At 44.3% G+C, this 19,072-nt stretch overlaps 1 protein-coding gene across 1 annotated transcript in view; it reads left to right on the forward strand.

The window, feature by feature from the left end:
* Positions 1–16,404, forward strand: part of LOC139457640 (uncharacterized) — a 23,908-nt gene extending 7,504 nt beyond the window's left edge. Inside the window, exons 2-7 of the mRNA XM_071238993.1 lie at positions 3,262–3,372; positions 6,311–6,499; positions 7,355–7,573; positions 10,300–10,354; positions 10,460–10,536; positions 16,169–16,404. Of these exons, the coding sequence (XP_071095094.1) occupies positions 3,303–3,372; positions 6,311–6,499; positions 7,355–7,573; positions 10,300–10,354; positions 10,460–10,536; positions 16,169–16,404 (846 nt within the window). The 5' untranslated portion in view covers positions 3,262–3,302. The remainder of the gene's footprint in view (positions 1–3,261; positions 3,373–6,310; positions 6,500–7,354; positions 7,574–10,299; positions 10,355–10,459; positions 10,537–16,168) is intronic.
* The last annotated feature ends 2,668 nt before the right edge of the window (positions 16,405–19,072 follow it).

Below are 19,072 nucleotides of genomic sequence, written 5' to 3' on the forward strand. Positions count from 1 at the left end.
TGTGTTGTGGGGTGGGTAGTTCGGATGGGTGGGGTATTTGAATGTTTGTTTAAGAAAGAGAGTGACAGGGAGAACAAGATGTCGTCTGGACATGGTGAAGGGGGAACAAGATGTCATCTGGACATGGTGGAGGGAGAACAAGATGTCATCATGACATGGTGGAGGGGAGACCAAGATGTCATCATGACATGGTGGAGGGGAGACCAAGATGTCATCATGACATGGTGGAGGGGAGAACAAGATGTTGTCTGGACATGGTGGAGGGGAGAACAAGATGTCATCATGACATGGTGGAGGGGGAGACCAAGATGTCATCATGACATGGTGGAGGGGAGACCAAGATGTCATCATGACATGGTGGAGGGGGAACAAGATGTTGTCTGGACATGGTGGAGGGGGGAATAAGATGTCATCATGACATGGTGGAGGGGAAACAAGATGTTGTCTGGACATGGTGGAGGGGAAACAAGATGTCATCATGACATGGTGGAGGGGGAACAAGATGTCATCATGACATGGTGGAGGGGAGAACAAGATGTCATCATGACATGGTGGAGGGGGAGACCAAGATGTCATCATGACATGGTGGAGGGGAGAACAAGATGTTGTCTGGACATGATGGAGGGGAGACCAAGATGTCATCATGACATGGTGGAGGGGGAACAAGATGTTGTCTGGACATGGTGGAGGGGAGACCAAGATGTCATCATGACATGGTGGAGGGGAGAACAAGATGTCATCATGACATGGTGGAGGGGGAACAAGATGTCATCATGACATGGTGGAGGGGGAACAAGATGTCATTTGGACATGATGGAGGGGGAACAAGATGTTATTTGGACATGATGGAGGGGAGAACAAGATGTTGTCTGGACATGGTGGAGGGGGGAATAAGATGTCATCATGACATGGTGGAGGGGGAACAAGATGTCATTTGGACATGATGGAGGGGGAACAAGATGTTATTTGGACATGATGGAGGGGAGAACAAGATGTTGTCTGGACATGGTGGAGGGGGGAATAAGATGTCATCATGACATGGTGGAGGGGGAACAAGATGTTGTCTGGACATGATGGAGGGGGAACAAGATGTTATTTGGACATGATGGAGGGGAGAACAAGATGTTATTTGGACATGATGGAGGGGGAACAAGATGTCATTTGGACATGATGGAGGGGGAACAAGATGTTATTTGGACATGATGGAGGGGAGAACAAGATGTTGTCTGGACATGGTGGAGGGGGGAATAAGATGTCATCATGACATGGTGGAGGGGGAACAAGATGTCATTTGGACATGATGGAGGGGGAACAAGATGTCATTTGGACATGATGGAGGGGGAACAAGATGTTATTTGGACATGATGGAGGGGGGAATAAGATGTCATTTGGACATGATGGAGGTGGAACAAGATGTCATCATGACATGGTGGAGGGGGAACAAGATGTTATTTGGACATGATGGAGGGGGAACAAGATGTCATCATGACATGGTGGAGGAGGAACAAAGCGCTGCATTGTTTCTGAAGGCATACATAGCATTACAAAAAACGTCAGTTTTATTTGACAGCTCTGAAACATACTACTGTACATATACACTATTTGTGGGTGGTGGTATTTTGCGTGACACATTCGGAATAAAAAATAACTTGGCAAAACACACAGACGGGCATAACTCCCTTCAGACTCAGCCCTATGTTTGACAGATACCTTACTCTATGTCTGTTGACATCATGACATGCGTACAGTACCACTTTACAGAAGTTCATAGAACAGCCGTCTATCCGATAGTCAACCGATCATGGTACTAGAACACTCGTCTGTTCGAAAGTCAAACCTTTATATTCCTAGAACAACCGCCTGTCTGATAGTCAACCCTTCACGGTACTAGAACACTCGTCTGTTCGACAGTCAAACCTTGATATTCTAAGAACAGCCGTCTGCCTTTATAGTCAACCGTTCATGGTCTTAGAACACTCGTCTGTTCGACAGTCAACCCTTGATATTCTAAGAACAACCGTCTGCCTGATAGTCAACCCTTCACGGTACTAGAACACTCGTCTGTTCGACAGTCGAACCTTGATATTCCTAGAACAACCGTCTGCCTGATAGTCAACCCTTCACGGTACTAGAACACTCGTCTGTTCGACAGTCAACCCCTTGATATTCTTAGAACAACCGTCTGCCTGATAGTCAACCCTTCACGGTACTCGTCTGTTCGACACTCAAACCTTGATATTCCTAGAACACACGTCTGCCTGACAGTCAACCGTTCGTGTTCCTAAACTCCCGTCCGCCCGACAGTCAACCTTTCCTGTTCCTAAACACTCGTCTGTTCGACAGTCAAAACTTGATATTCCTAGAACACCCGTCTGCCCGATAGTCAACAGTTCATGGTCTTAAAACACTCGTCTGTTCGACAGTCAACCCTTGATATTCTAAAAACACCCGTCTGCCCGATAGTCAACCGTTCATGGTATTAGAACACTCGTCTGTTCGACAGTCAACCCTTGATGTTCTAAGAACACCCGTCTGCCCGGTAGTCAACCGTTCATGGTCTTAGAACACTCGTCTGTTCGACAGTCAACCCTTGATGTTCTAAGAACACCCGCCTGCCCGATAGTCAACCATTCATGGTCTTAGAACACTCGTCTTTTCGACAGTCCACCGTCCATGTTCTAAGAACATTCATCTGTTCGACAGTCAACCCTTGATATTCTAAGAACACCCGTCTGTCCGACAGTCAACTGTTAGTGTTCCTAGAACACCCGTCTCTTCGTGAGGCAACTGTTGTTGTTCCTAGAGCAGCCGTGTGTATAACAGTCAATTGTTGATGTTCCTAAACATCCGTCTGTCCGACAATCAACCGTTCGGAAAGGTCTTTTTCAAAATCAATAGTGTCAATGAAATGTGTTATATATATTCAACGTAAAACAAACAGTTGTGTATGTTATTCTGTACCTATGGAGACGACTTTGTGTTTGGTACTGTAAAGACAACATCAAGGCAATTGCAGCAAAATATTTTTCACTCACCTGTCACAGACATTAATAAGACTAGGGAAGATTGCATGGAAAATCAATTCGGACATGTTATTCGGGATGGGTATATGATAACATCATAGTCTCAGCAAAAGAATTATACTATTTTGATTCAGTAATAATTTCCTCAAAAGCCTGTGTAAATATATCTTAGAGAGCTACACTGTGACAGCGACATTGACTTAAAACTATTGTATACGTTTTGCTCTTCATGTTGCAGATCAAACCAGGAACACACAAGCAGTTGTGCTGATACCAACCATGGGAGATAATATGCACACAACATTTGTCTCATTTGTTGTTCTATTGATATCAAGATGGACTCTCGTGGGTAAGATATCCTGCCTCTCAGTGGTCCAAACATGTCACCCCTCTTCCCTCTGCTCCAGACGACATCGTGTCACCCCTCTTCCCTCTGCTCCAGAAAACATCACGTCTAACCTTTCATCTGCTCCAGACGACATCTTGTCTCCCCTCTTCCCTCTGCTCCAGACGACATCTTGTCTCCCCTCTTCCCTCTGCTCCAGACGACATCTTGTCACCTCTCTTCCCTCTGCTCACGACGACATCTTGTCACCTCTCTTCCCTCTGCTCCAGACGACATCTTGTCACCTCTCTTCCCTCTGCTCCAGACGACATCTTGTCACCCCTCTTTCCTCTGCTCCAGAAAACATAACTTCTAACCTTTCATCTGTTCCAGACGACATCTTGTCTCCCCTCTTCCCTCTGCTCCAGAAAACATCACGTCTAACCTTTCATCTGCTCCAGACAACATCTTGTCTCCCTCTTCCCTCTGCTCCAGACAACATCTTGTCTCCCCTCTCCCCTCTGCTCCAGACGACATCTTTGGTCCCCTCTTCCCTCTGCTCCAGACGACATCTCTGGTCCCCTCTTCCCTCTGCTCCAGACGACATCTTTGGTCCCCTCTTCCCTCTGCCCCCGACGACATCTTGTCTCCCCTCTTCCCTCTGCCCCAGACGACATCTTGTCTCCCTCTTGCCTCTGCTCCAGACGACATCTTGTCACCCCTCTTCCCTCTGCTCCACACGACATCTTGTCTCCCCTCTTCCCTCTGCCCCAGACGACATCTTGTCTCCCTCTTCCCTCTGCTCCAGACGACATCTTGTCACCCCTCCGCCATGTCCAGACGACATCTTGTTCCCCCTCCACCATGTCATGATGACATCTTGTTCCCCCCTCCACCATGTCCAGACGACATCTTGTTCCCCCTCCACCATGTCATGATGACATCTTGTTCCCCCCTCCACCATGTCCAGACGACATCTTGTTTCCCCTCCACCATGTCATGATGACATCTTGTTCTCCCCTCCACCATGTCCAGACGACATCTTGTTTCCCCTCCACCATGTCATGATGACATCTTATTCCCCCCTCCACCATGTCCAGACGACATCTTGTTCCCCCTCCACCATGTCATGATGACATCTTGTTCCCCCTCCATCATGTCATGATGACATCTTGTTCTCCCCTCCATCATGTCATGATGACATCTTGGTCTCCCCTCCATCATGTCCAGACGACATCTTGTTCCCCCTCCACCATGTCATGATGACATCTTGTTCCCCCTCCATCATGTCATGATGACATCTTGTTCTCCCCTCCATCATGTCATGATGACATCTTGGTCTCCCCTCCATCATGTCCAGACGACATCTTGTTCCCCCTCCACCATGTCATGATGACATCTTGTTCTCCCCTCCACCATGTCCAGACAACATCTTGTTCTCCCCTGCACCATGTCATGATGACATCTTGTTCTCCCTCCACCATGTCATGATGACATCTTGTTCCCCCCCTCCACCATGTCATGATGACATCTTTTTCCCCCTCCACCATGTCATGATGACATCTTGTTCCCCCTCCATCATGTCATGATGACATCTTGTTCCCCCCTCCACCATGTCCAGACGACATCTTGTTCCCCCTCCATCATGTGCAGACGACATCTTGTTCTCCCCTCCACCATGTCCAGACGACATCTTGTTCTCCCCTGCACCATGTCATGATGACATCTTGTTCCCCCTCCACCATGTCATGATGACATCTTGTTCCCCCCTCCACCATCTCATGATGACATCTTGTTTCCCCTCCACCATGTCATGATGACATCTTGTTCCCCCCCTCCACCATGTCATGATGACATCTTTTCCCCCTCCACCATGTCATGATGACATCTTGTTCCCCCTCCACCATGTCCAGACGACATCTTGTTCCCCCCCTCCACCATGTCATGATGACATCTTTTCCCCCTCCACCATGTCATGATGACATCTTGTTCCCCCTCCACCATGTCATGATGACATCTTTTCCCCACTTCTACCATGTCATGATGACATCTTGCTGCCCCCTCCACCATGTCATGATGACATCTTGTTCCCCCTCCACCATGTCATGATGACATCTTTTCCCCACTTCCACCATGTCATGATGACATCTTGTTCCCCCCTCCACCATGTCATGATGACATCTTTTTCCCCCTCCACCATGTCATGATGACATCTTGTTCTCCCCTCCACCATGTCATGATGACATCTTGTTCCCCCTCCACCATGTCATGATGACATCTTGTTCCCCCTCCACCATGTCATGATGACATCTTGTTCCCCCTCCACCATGTCCAAATGACATCTTGTTCTCCCCTCCACCATGTCATGATGACATCTTGTTCTCCCCTCCACCATGTCATGATGACATCTTGTTCCCCCTCCACCATGTCATGATGACATCTTTTCCCCCTCCACCATGTCATGATGACATCTTTTCCCCCTCCACCATGTCATGATGACATCTTGTTCCCCCTCCACCATGTCATGATGACATCTTTTCCCCACTTCCACCATGTCATGATGACATCTTGTTCCCCCTCCACCACGTCTTGGCGACATCTAGAGCAATGTCAATTGGAGATATTTCTGAACATACGCGGTACCTCAGGCACTCGTCAACACGTGAGCAATGTCAATTGGAGATATTTCTAAACATACGCGGTATCTCAGACACTCGTCAACACGTGAACAATGTCAACTGGAGATATTTCTAAACATACGCGGTACCTCAGACACTCGTCAACATGCGACCCCCCACAGACCGTACCCAGAACCCATCATCTTGTCCTCCCGCCTAACCCTGTCCAGACGACATGGGGTTGACATCGTGCATCCTCCTCTCAGTAGCAATTGATCTTAACTGTAGCGTTGATATTTCTCCTGGCATGCAATACTCATCACTCAACTGATTTTGTCCAACAGGTGGCAACTGTTCCAAGTTCTCCTCTGATGGTACTCTGCACAAGACCGTCGAAGTGGATGGAGTCTGTTACTATGGCTTCATTAATAACTTTCAATACTCCGACGCAGAGACACTTTGCTCGAGAGAGTGGACAAAACTTCCGAACTTCCAGAACGAGGCAACCCAGGAGGCCGTGTACGCCGCGCTCGGTGAGATGAAGTGTCCATGTGCCGCATTGCCCTTTGTATTGCATACTATTCAAAGCGGTGTAAAACGAACATATTTCCTTTGCCACGGTAAGGTGAAGACGTCACAAAGGTACAATAAACTACGGTTATAACGAACTCGAAGGGATCACTAATTTTAGTTCGTAATAACCGTATTTCGTTATAAGCATATATACAGCATAGATACAACAAATGGTCGGGAGTAAGAAATACGTTCGTTCTATCGGTCAGTTCGTTATACGCGTGTTCGTTATAACCGTAGTTTACTGTATATGGAACATCCAAAAGCGTTAAGGCATAGCCACAATGCAATTGGCAACTCTATCAGCGCATCTTTTTAAACAAAACTTAATATAATTAAGGTTAATTTAGTGTCAAAGACACCTTGGGGAATCCGGGTTCTGTGCCCCTAGCAACCTATGCTAGTCGTAAGACAGATCGGGTGGACAGACTTGTGACATTCGTGACCAACTCGTGTTATTCCGGGAAAAGCCGAATAGCGACTCGTGCCCCTCTCATGGCCATTTTTGCGACCGGGTTCGCACATATTTTCGCACATAACATTCATCGATAGGGGGACGAGTCTTCTTGCAGGTTACAGAAAGGGGCGAGTGGTGACGAATGACTTGGTGACTTAAATTGGTTGATGGCCAAGACGATTGCTTATGATATCAATCACTGGATTTTCTGGTCTAGATTCGATTATGTGCACACTGCCATTATAAAATTGGAAACCTGCTGACAGTCGCGTTAACACATACACACACTCTCTCGCGTGCAGTTTGGAACCTAACGCATTAGTCAAGTAGTCAAACTGAATTATATCCCTTGTCGCAGGAAGCCAATACGGGCAGCACTGGTTGGGGCTGAAGAAGGTCAGCGGGACCTGGCAGTGGTGGGATCCTGTATCTCTAACCGGAGCTGCTATGACGTCACCAAGATGGGAAGGCGGCGATTCCGGTGACTGCGCTTACAGCATGACAAGCAACATGGGCGGCATGTGGAAGGCGACTAGCCTGACCTCCGCTTACAACACAGTGTGTCAGGAGGCTGGAGGTGAGTAGTTTGACCTTGTATCCTGACGTACCCCCAAAACAGTAGAGAGAGAGAGAGAGAGAAAGAGAGAGGGTGAATGTGTGAGAGGGATAGGAGGATGGAGAGAGAAGGGGGTGAGAGATAAGAGGGGAGCGAAGAGGACAGAGAGGGAGGGGAGGGAAAAAAGGGGGAGATGGGAACGGGCAGTGGAGGGAGAGAGATGGATCAGATATGGGTGAGAGATGGGTGAGTGAGAGAGAGAGAGTGGAGGGAGAAAGGTGGGTGAGTGAGAGAGTCAGAGAGAGAGAGAGAGAGAGACGGAGAGATAGGAAGGGGAGGGGGAGAGAGGAGGGACAGAGAATCCATTAAATATGAATCTTATCGCAATTCGGAATTGTCGTAGTGCGATTTACTAGTGTCTTCAATATAGTTTGCGTTTTTGAGGTATAAACGTTAAAAACGAGTCACACTGCGTAAATCCTCCTGCAAATTCACTTTCTCAGCAGGAAAATAATAATGTAGGCTGGAAAATAGGCACACCGTTCTTCACCCTTCGTTCATCAAGGTTCCCGGCGTTACCACTACATGGGCATAATATTTGGAGGCACTTTCTGGAGTCCCCCGTCGTGATGATGCTGATTTGTTTCCGTGTTTCTTGTTTAACGCCACCATATATTATTCCAGCTAAACTGACGTCCAAAAGAAACTTTACCAACTGAAGTCTATCTAAAACACATAACCTAAATACAACAATAGTGTATGCAGAAAATGTTAATAGTTAATAGTTAATAGTTAATAGTCTGTTACATGTTAGATAACACGAAAAAGTGAAAAACACGTGCACAACGGACAACTGCAAATGCACGTTCGGGTAAGGGTATAAAACGATTGCAACACAAAAGAAATACCACGACTCACAGTCGAACAACGTGAACGAGCCTTGGGGGCCACCCACGCCCATACTGCACGAACCTTCGGTTGCTCCCGTGTTGCCGTTACCAACTTGATGCAACGTTACAGACAGACAGGGCGGACCTCTGACAGGCCAAGAACAGGCACACCCAGGGTGACCACGCCCCATGAGGACCGGTACTTGCGTACCTTGCACCTCCGAAATCGCTTCCTGACAGTGACGTCATCGGTGACAAATGCCTTAGGTCACTGGGTCGACAGACAGTGGCCAGGAGACTCAGGGCTCATAGAATCGGGGCTTTTAGACTATACAGAGGACAGCTATTGACAGAGCAACGTCGTCGTCTGCGATTGAGATGGGCCCGGACTGTACGACGTTGGCAACGACGTGACTGGCAGAGGGTTGTCTTCACTGACGAAAGTCGATTCTGTATGTTTAGGGCTGATGGAAGACAACGTGTTTACCGCCGAACGGGCGAACGAACGGCGGCGTGTTGCGTGCAGGAGGTCGTACCGCATGGTGGAGGGAGTGCCATGGTGTGGGGAGGGATCTGTGGGCAGGAGAGGACACCGCTGGTCATCGTTGACGGAAACTTGACAGCTCAGCGTTACATGGATAACATTCTTCGTCCAGTTGTCCAACCATTTCTCCAACAGCAGCCACGTGGTGTCATTTATCAGCATGACAACGCTAGAGCCCATACAGCCAGAATTGTCACTAACTTCCTCGCAACCAACACCGTCAACGTCCTGCCGTGGCCTGCACGCTCACCCGACATGTCCCCCATAGAACACCTCTGAGACTTGATGGATCGTCGTGTTCCAATGTGTGAAGATCATGTCTACTGTCCCCATCGTCATATTGCTGGTACAAGGCCTACAAGGGTACAATGTGTAAAGATCATGTCTGTTGTTCCCCGTCGTCATATTGCTGGTACCAGGCCTACACGGGTACAATGTGTGAAGATCATGTCTACTGTTCCCCGTCGTCATATTGCTGGTACAAGGCCTACAAGGGTACATTGTCTGAAGAACATGTCTGTTGTTCCCCGTCGTCATATTGCTGGTACTAGGCCTACAAGGGTTCAAGGTTTGAAGATCATGTTTACTGTCCCCCATCGTCATGTTGCCGGTACCAGGCCTTCAAGGGTACAATGTCTGAAGATCATGTCTACTTTTCCCAATCGTCATATTGCTGGTACTATGCCTGTAAGGGTACAATTTCTGAAGATCATGTCTACTGTACCCCGTCGTCATATTGCTTACACCAGGCCTACAAGGGTACAATGTCTGAAGATCATGTCTACTGTTCCCAATCGTCATATTGCTGGTACTAGGCCTACAAGGGTACATTGTCTGAAGAACATGTCTGTTGTTCCCCGTCGTCATATTGCTGGTACTATGCCTGTAAGGGTACAATGTCTGAAGATCATGTCTACTGTACCAAGTCGTCATATCGCTGGTACTAGGCCTACAAGGGTACAATGTGTAACATGTCTGGTGTGGCAAGCCGTAATATTACAAGACTATTGCTGAGAGCGGCGTTCAACCATATTCATGCACTGTCAGGACGAAGAGTAGGAACACGCAATCTGTACTAGTGGCTGTAGCTCCTTAACATCCATTGAGTGTGTTTGGTGTTGCGCTGTTTTAAGATTAAATCCCGCAGTTTCACTGTTAAGGAGGCCAATATTCTCCTTCATACAAGCAAGCCACGTTCGGGATGAAGAGCAACAATTGTTTATTAATCTAAATATACACTGAAAGAGACTTCAGTTTAAATCCTGCCTTTTGAAGTAGATCGAGTTGAAATCACAATGTCCTTATATTTCCAGTTCCGGCAACAGCGTCAGAGTCAACAACAACTACGTCCGCAGCAGTACCAACTACATCCGCAGCAGCACCAACTACGTCCGCAGCAGCACCAACTACGTCCGCAGCAGCACCAACTACGTCCGAAGCAGCACCAACGACGTCTGAAGCAGCACCAACGACGTCTGAAGCAGCACCAACGACGTCTGAAGCAGCACCAAGTACGCCCGAAGCTGCATCATCCTGTTCACGCACAATATGTAAGGTTCAAGTATCACATGTACTATTCAATGTTTGAGACAGGGAACTCGTGTTTGTCCGGAATTCTGCTCAATCCGGGCAAGCACGTCATCCGGGCTAACGTCAGTATATAGAATACGTTAATACAGCACTCAGTACCAATGATTGGCATTCCGTCGTAAGCAGGATTTCACATGGAACGTCAAGATTAACGGGTTTCACTTCAAGTCGGATTCGATTCAGATAAGATTAGCAATATAATAATTTTAATTTGACATTTTATGGAACATAAGAAATGGTCAGGAAATTTTCATTTTCTAAATATGGATACACCTACAGCATAATCAATACCCAGAAGTGAAAAAATCGCATCCTTTATTCATTTTTTGACGAAAGGCATATTCATACGTAAACAAAAGTGACAACATCCTTATGAGTTATAGAAACCGAAATCGATTATCTAACGACCTATTTTTTAAATATAATAAGCCAATAGTTATTCGACTCCCATTTCACTTTCTGCATCGTGTGATACATCTTGGTGTAGTGTTCTTACTTCAACTTGTCAGCAGGTATACGCGGTATCTACGTGGGTACTATGTGTGAAACCTATCTCTTCGTGGTATACGCGGTATCTACGTGGGTACTACGTGTGAAACCTATGTCTTCGTGGTATACGCGGTATCTACGTGGGTACAATGTGTGAAACCAATGTCTTCGTGGTATACGCGGTATCTACGCGGGTACAATGTGTGAAAACCATGTCTTCGTGGTATACGCGGTATCTACGTGGGTACAATGTATTATACCCATGTCTTCGTGGTATATATGCGGTATCTACGTGGGTACAATGTGTGATACCCATGTCTTCGTGGTATACGTGGTATCTACGTGTTTACAATGTGTGATACCCATGTCTTCGTGGTATCTACGTGTTTACAATGTGTGATACCCATGTCTTCGTGGTTCGGTATCTACGTGGGTACAATGTGTGATACCCATGTCTTCGTGGTTCGGTATCTACGTGGGTACAATGTGTGATACCCATGTCTTCGTGCTTCGGTATCTACGTGGGTACAATGTGTGATACCCATGTCTTCGTGGTTCGGTATCTACGCGGGTACAATGTGTGATATCCATGTCTTCGTGGTTCGGTATCTACGTGGGTACAATGTGTGATACCCATGTCTTCGTGGTTCGGTATCTACGTGGGTACAATGTGTGATACCATTGTCTTCGTGGTTCGGTATCTACGTGGGTACAATGTGTGATACCCATGTCTTCGTGGTTCGGTATCTACGTGGGTACAATGTGTGATACCCATGTCTTCGTGGTTCGGTATCTACGCGGGTACAATGTGTGATACCCATGTCTTCGTGGTATACGCGGTATCTACGTGGGTACAATGTGTGATACCCATGTCTTCGTGGTTCGGTATCTACGCGGGTACAATGTGTGATACCCATGTCTTCGTGGTATACGCGGTATCTACGTGGGTACAATGTGTGATACCCATGTCTTCGTGGTTCGGTATCTACGTGGGAACAATGTTTGAAACTCATGTCTTCGTGGTATACGCGGTATCTACGTGGGTACAATGTGTGATACCCATGTCTTCGTGGTATACGCGATATCTTAGACACTCATCAACATGCGAGCAATGTCAGTTGGAGATATTTCCAAACATACGTGGAATTGGACTAGATACAGATCCAATGCAACGTTTTATGCATCCGCGCAACGTTATCCGTTTTGACACGAAATTAACGACATCTTCACTTCCGGTTGTTTTAGTAAGACATATCAAACGTTAAGATCTAATTTCGCCCTTATAATGTATCAACACATTCTTCTTGTTAACATAGATGTTTTACTTGCCTCTAAACATCCACTCAATGTGCCGCTGACGCTTAAGCTTCGTCTGTAACAGCAATCACGTAAACAATTGCCATTGCGTAAACTTGAAAAGACAAGGACATAAGATTATAATTAACTGACGGTCTTTAAAATTACCTTGAAACATGGGGAGAAATTTATACCTTAAATGGGAATACGTTTCACATATAAATAAGGCATGGTATTCATCCTCTTCTGTTCCGGATGAAAAGTTTGTACAAATAGAGTTCACAATAGCACTGTCTTTGGACCTGCGACATAAATTTACATTAAAATTGTGCAATGAAATTCTAAGTTTACAATTACCTCTGATTAAACTTTTATCGTTTTAAGAAATTAAATATCTTTCAGTTTGTAACAATGATTTTACTTTGCTGTGATTGCTAAGATAAAGTGATACAGAAATATCACTCAAAGAAGTGATACAGAAATACTTTGACATAAAGTAGATCAAAATGCGGAAAAACACAGCTATCAATATGTGCAGTTATACAAAATTGTCTTACAGAAAATGATAACGATTACAGTATTATTCTCCACTGTTTGAAACTGACGTTATTCACTACACACCAACCTCTTAACGAAAGAGTGAGTGAGTAAGTTGGGTTTAACGCCGCTTTTAACAGTATTCAAGTCATATCATGGCGTGTCAGCTTAATGTGGGAGGAAAGCCCGAAGTGATGCAGGTCTCAGACGTTTACCACTTCGGTGAAACCCACGAGCACGGGTATGGTGCTGACAAACCTAAAAACATAATCGGGGCGAACCAGGATTCGAACCAACAATCATAGGTTTCTGGCATGCCCAGGGGACGCAACTCTACACAGCGAATCGCGGCGGCCTAGACAACTGGGCCACCCGTGCCCCCTTCACGAAAGAGAAATACATACATGCCATACAACTTATATTGTACAAGAGCCATGTAAAACCATTTCTCACAAGAGCAATAACTGTAACGATCAATAAATCTACTGTTACCACACTTCGGCTGTTGGAACAGAAACAATTTGAACAAAGACACCAGAGTGACTTCAAATGGTCCTCCGCGATCACACCGTTACGTAAATACGTCGAGCACAAAGACGGAAGGCCAAGAACAAAAGCAAGAGGCGTTGTTCTAAAGGACAATGATGATACCTTTGTTCGCACAGCAGACAGTCAACACTCCAGATAAATGTTCAAGCAAGAGATATACTGGGTCAGGATGACAACAATGCTTATGTTTTTCTTTATAACGAAGAAGAAGGTGAAAACACCAACATTATAAAAGCAAAAGTCTTCAGGAACCAGCGCGTCAAGCTTGTTGAGTTTATTTTTGTTATATAGATTTATATCCAAATTATTTCAGGAATAATCACCAGACACAAGGATAACGTCTAGTTGTTTGTATTTAGAATATTTGAATTTTTTTTTTTTATACATTTAGATCTTTTCTTTTCAAACTTTGAAAGTGACAAGATAACTTTCATTCACGAAGTGGGGCGGTCGGGTAGCCTAGTGGTTAAAGCGTTCGCGTGTCACGCCGAAGACCTTGGTTCGATTCCCGACATGGGTACAATGTGTGAAGCCCATTTCTGGTATCCCCCGCCGTGATATTGCTGGAATATTGCTAAAAGCGGCGTTAAACCATACTCAGTCAGTCATTCACGAAGGGAGGTATTGTAGGAAATATCGAGTTATCAGTCATCGAACACACCACCAATTGACGTGAACATACAGATACAGATAAGAGTACCTTACGTCAACTTCACTTTTATTTATCAGTACAGTAAACTACGGTTATAACGAACATGCATATAACGAACTGACTGATATTACGAACTTATTTTTCAGTCCCGACCATTTTTGGTATAAATGTCGTATATATGCTTATAACGAACTACGGCTATTACGAACTAAAATTAGTGGTCCCTTCGAGTTCGTTATAACCGTAGTTTACTGTACTTACTACGGAATACATCAGACAAAAATCATAAAATATCAACTTAGTACTTTCTAGGGCTAATTGTAAATGAATGAAGAAAACTTTGCATTGAAAAATCGAAAGGAATTTGTTTATTATGTTAACACTTAGATAGAAAAAGAAATTCTTTGCTTGTCCATTTTCCAGTGATCTTTGAAAGCAATATATAAAAGATTCTGATATCAATGTCACCAATAAACGCATTAGTATTCACTCAAAAGACCGCCGTCATATAGCTGGAATATTGTTGAGTGCGACGTTAAAGAACAAACAAACAAAAAACACTCAAAAGAAAAAGAACGAAGTGTAATACAGTACATCTTTATCTATATATTAAACATGCTTTAGTTAAAGGAAATGAACTTTTTTTCATAACTTTTTATTTCTGTTGCATTTTTACACACGGGCTATACAATGTAATACATAGGCAGTAAACATAAGATGAGGACAGAATTATTGTGTGGGAAACAAAAGATGACAAGATGACCAAAATGTGTAGAATTTATCGATACTATTACTTATGAGAGCTGTGCATTTTGTAAGCATGTAATATTTGTAAATCTCTTTTTTTTTTAAAAACTGGAAGTTCGGTACCTTTTTTGAATATCTATATTTAAAAATTACGAATTTGCAAAGTAAGATGATTACATTTATAGGATCGTTGTGTCGCTGATCAAATCCAAGCAGAATGTTTTTTCTTGTTAATGTGAGCTTAACTTGAATCTCATCTGAAAGCCACTCTTCCAGGAAATGAACTAGTTATACAACGTGTATATCCCAATGTGTTGTCTTACTTGAAAGTATTTAACTCTCCCTTTTATGTGGGCAGGGAGCCTTTAGTACAATAACCTCATTTGACCATTGATCCTTTTGTAGGGACAGGGAGCCTTTAGTACAATAACGTCATTTGACCGTTGATCCTTTTGTGTGGCCAGGGAGACTTTAGTACAATAACGTCATTTGACCGTTGATCCTTTTGTGTGGCCAGGGAGACTTTAGTACAATAAACGTCATTTGACCATTGATCCTTTTGTATGGACAGGGAGCCTTTAGTACAATAACGTCATTTGACCGTTGATCCTTTTGTGTGGCCAGGGAGACTTTAGTACAATAAACGTCATTTGACCATTGATCCTTTTGTGGGGACAGGGAGACTTTAGTACAATAAAGTTATTTGACCATTGATCCTTTTGTGTGGCCAGGGAGACTTTAGTACAATAAACGTCATTTGACCATTGATCCTTTTGTGGGGACAGGGAGACTTTAGTACAATAACGTTATTTGACCATTGATCCTTTTGTGTGGCCAGGGAGCCTTTAGTACAATAAACGTCATTTGACCATTGATCCTTTTGTGGGGACAGGGAGTTTAGTACAATAACGTCATTTGACCATTGATCCTTTTGTGTGGCCAGGGAGCCTTTAGTACAATAAACGTCATTTGACCATTGATCCTTTTGTGGGGACAGGGAGCCTTTAGTACAATAAACGTCATTTGACCATTGATCCTTTTGTAGGGACAGGGAGCCTTTAGTGCAATAACGTCATTTGACCATTGATCCTTTTGTAGGGACAGGGAGCCTTTGGTACAATAAACGTCATTTGACCATTGATCCTTTTGTAGGGACAGGGAGCCTTTAGTACAATAAACGTCATTTGACCATTGATCCTTTTGTGGGACAGGGAGCCTTTAGTACAATAACGTCATTTGACCATTGATCCTTTTGTAGGGACAGGGAGCCTTTAGTACAATAACGTCATTTGACCATTGATCCTTGACGTCTTTAGTTTCAGACGGAGGCGTGGAGGCAGCGCGGTTCAGTAAACGCTCGACTCTAATCGGAGTTGAGGAAACGTCCTTGATGACCTTGACCTCCGCCACAAAGTGTGCCCTAGTATGTGTCGCCCAAGTCAGCTGCTGCTCCTTTGTCTTTGACGTTACAACGCACAGATGTCGTCACTTCCGGCCAACCTTTCTGGGCATTGACGTCATCCCAACGTCTTCAGAAAAGTGTTACACTGTTGTGTAGAGAAGCTTCATGCCTTGGCGTAGTTGAATGAAAGCATTCATTATTGCTCCTTCATTCTCATCCCGAATGACGTCGCGAATGAGGTCACGAATTCGCTTCAGATGGATTGGGGACACAACATCATGCTTGCTTTCACATAACGGAGGTCGATACAAAGTCCCGGACCCATTTAACAACGATCAACAAATCATCACAGGAGTCCAAGCTAGACGCGTTTACACGAGCCGTCCCAAGCGAAACCGGGAACAAACATTTTCTTCTGTTGAAGTAGTAGAAATCAGTATTAGTTAGAGCCACGTCTCGGTGGCCGACAAGGGCTGACAAATCAGATCATCTAGGTGCAAGACATGTTCGGGTATCATTGTGGGAAGCGCGATTTAAACCGTAAATCATTTCAAGATATTTTGTTCGTAAGATCAGTGAACATCCGTGGCAAAATACAAAAACAATACTGTATGCGGTAAAAAGAACTAAAATTAGATGGTTACCCCTTCCTAGATCAGTATATCCATTATGTTCTGTAATGAGACCCCTGGGAACATACGGGCAGGAATAATCAAGCAAAACACCAAGCTCGAACTTCCTAGCGGAGATAATCTAGCAACATGCCAAGCACGAGCGTCCTAACAGGAATAATCTAGCAACAGACCAACCGCGAGCGTTCTAGCAGAAATAAGCCAGCAAAATGCCATGCACGAACGTTCTAGCAGGAGTAATCTAGCATCAACCCAACCACGAACGTTCTAGCAGGAATAATCTAGCAAGAGGCCAACCACGAATGATCTAGCAGGAATAATCTAGCATCAGGTCAACAACGAAAGCTCAAGTCGGAGTAATCTAGCATCAGGCCAACCACGACCGTTCTAGCAGGAATAATCTAGCAACAGGCCAACCACGACCGTTCTAGGAGGAGTAATCTAGCAACAGGCCAACCACGAACGTTCTAGCAGGAATAATCTAGCAACAAGCCAACCACGAGCGTTCTAACAGGAGTAATCTAGCAACAGGCCAACCACGACCGTTCTAGCAATAATAATCTATCTTCATGCCAAGCACGAATGTTCTAGCAGGAATAATCTAGCAACAGGCCAACCACGATTGTTCTAGCATGAATAATCTAGCAACACACCAAGCACGAATATTCCAGTAGGAATAATCTTGCAACAGGCTGGTACGCACGAACGTTCTAGCGGAAATAATCCCGAAGAGATCCACAGGAAACCTTCTCCCATGATTTTTCCAACAAGATTGATTGACTGATCTAATGCTAATGTCCCGCACTGGTGTACATAACTATAATAACGTTATCAGTATTAGACACGCACCAAATCTTTCTTATAACAAAACGTGAAACTGAAATTGTTTTTTCAGAATTGTTTTAACCCGTTTGGACCGTTTTTGTATGCAGCGTGTTTGTTTGTTTGTTTGTATACACTGCACTCGACACGATTCAAGCCAAAATCCCGGGCAAAAGTAAATATACACATGAAAATTGAATTTAACCACAAAACTTTAAACGATATGAAAACGTTACTAGGCTGAACAGTCGCTGAAGCACTGCAAACTTAAGGTCCAAAACACAAATAAAATACCCGTATGGAATATATCACCATCGAATAACCATTTCTAGTTTGTTTCATTATAACCATTAAACATTAATGTATACTTTCTTTTGCCCGCACTTAATATCACGGCTGCCTGTGAATACTCTCATCTGGGATACGAATTGGTTTCGACAGCCTGGAATCCCCGCTGGAGCCAAAATTGGTGGAGTGAGTGAGTGAAATGGGGTTGGCGCCGCCTTTTTACAGTATTCAAGGTATATCACAGCATGTCAGCGTAACGTAAACTAAACACTGAATCTAGACAAATGGCATTGTAAACTTTATACTGAAGCTACACGGGTGACAATATAAATCTTATACTGAAGCTACACAGGTGACGATGTAAACCTTATACTGAAGCTACACAGGTGACAATGTAAACCTTATACTGAAGCTACACAGGTGACAATGTAAACTGTATACTGAAGCTACACAGATCAGAGATGACAATGTAAACCTTATACTGAAGCTACACAGGTGACAATGTAAACTGTATACTGAAGCTACACAGATCAGAGATGACAATGTAAACTGTATACTGAAGCTACACAGGTGACGATGTAAACCTTATACTGAAGCTACACAGGTGACAATGTAAACCTTATACTGAAGCTACACAGGTGACAATGTAAACTGTATACTGAAGCTACACAGATCAGAGATGACAATGTAAACCTTATACTGAATCTACACAGGTGACAATGTAAACTTTATACTGAATCTACACAGGTGACAATGTAAACTTTATACTGAATCTACACAGGTGACAATGTAAACTGTATACTGAATCTACACAGATGACAATGTAAACTTTATACTGAATCTACACAGGTGACAATGTAAACTTTATACTGAAGCTACACAGATCAGAGATGACAATGTAAACTTTATACTGAATCTACACAGATGACAATGTAAACTTTATACTGAATCTACACAGGTGACAATGTAAAGTTTACACTGAAGCTACACATATGACAATGTAAACTTTATACTGAATCTACACAGATCAGAGATGACATTGTAAACTTTATACTGAATCTACTCAGATGATAATGTTAACT

The sequence above is a fragment of the Haliotis cracherodii genome, unplaced genomic scaffold (assembly GCF_022045235.1).
Source record: "Haliotis cracherodii isolate W230 unplaced genomic scaffold, xgHalCrac1.p SCAF_12, whole genome shotgun sequence".
In the NCBI taxonomy this organism is placed as follows: domain Eukaryota; kingdom Metazoa; phylum Mollusca; class Gastropoda; order Lepetellida; family Haliotidae; genus Haliotis; species Haliotis cracherodii.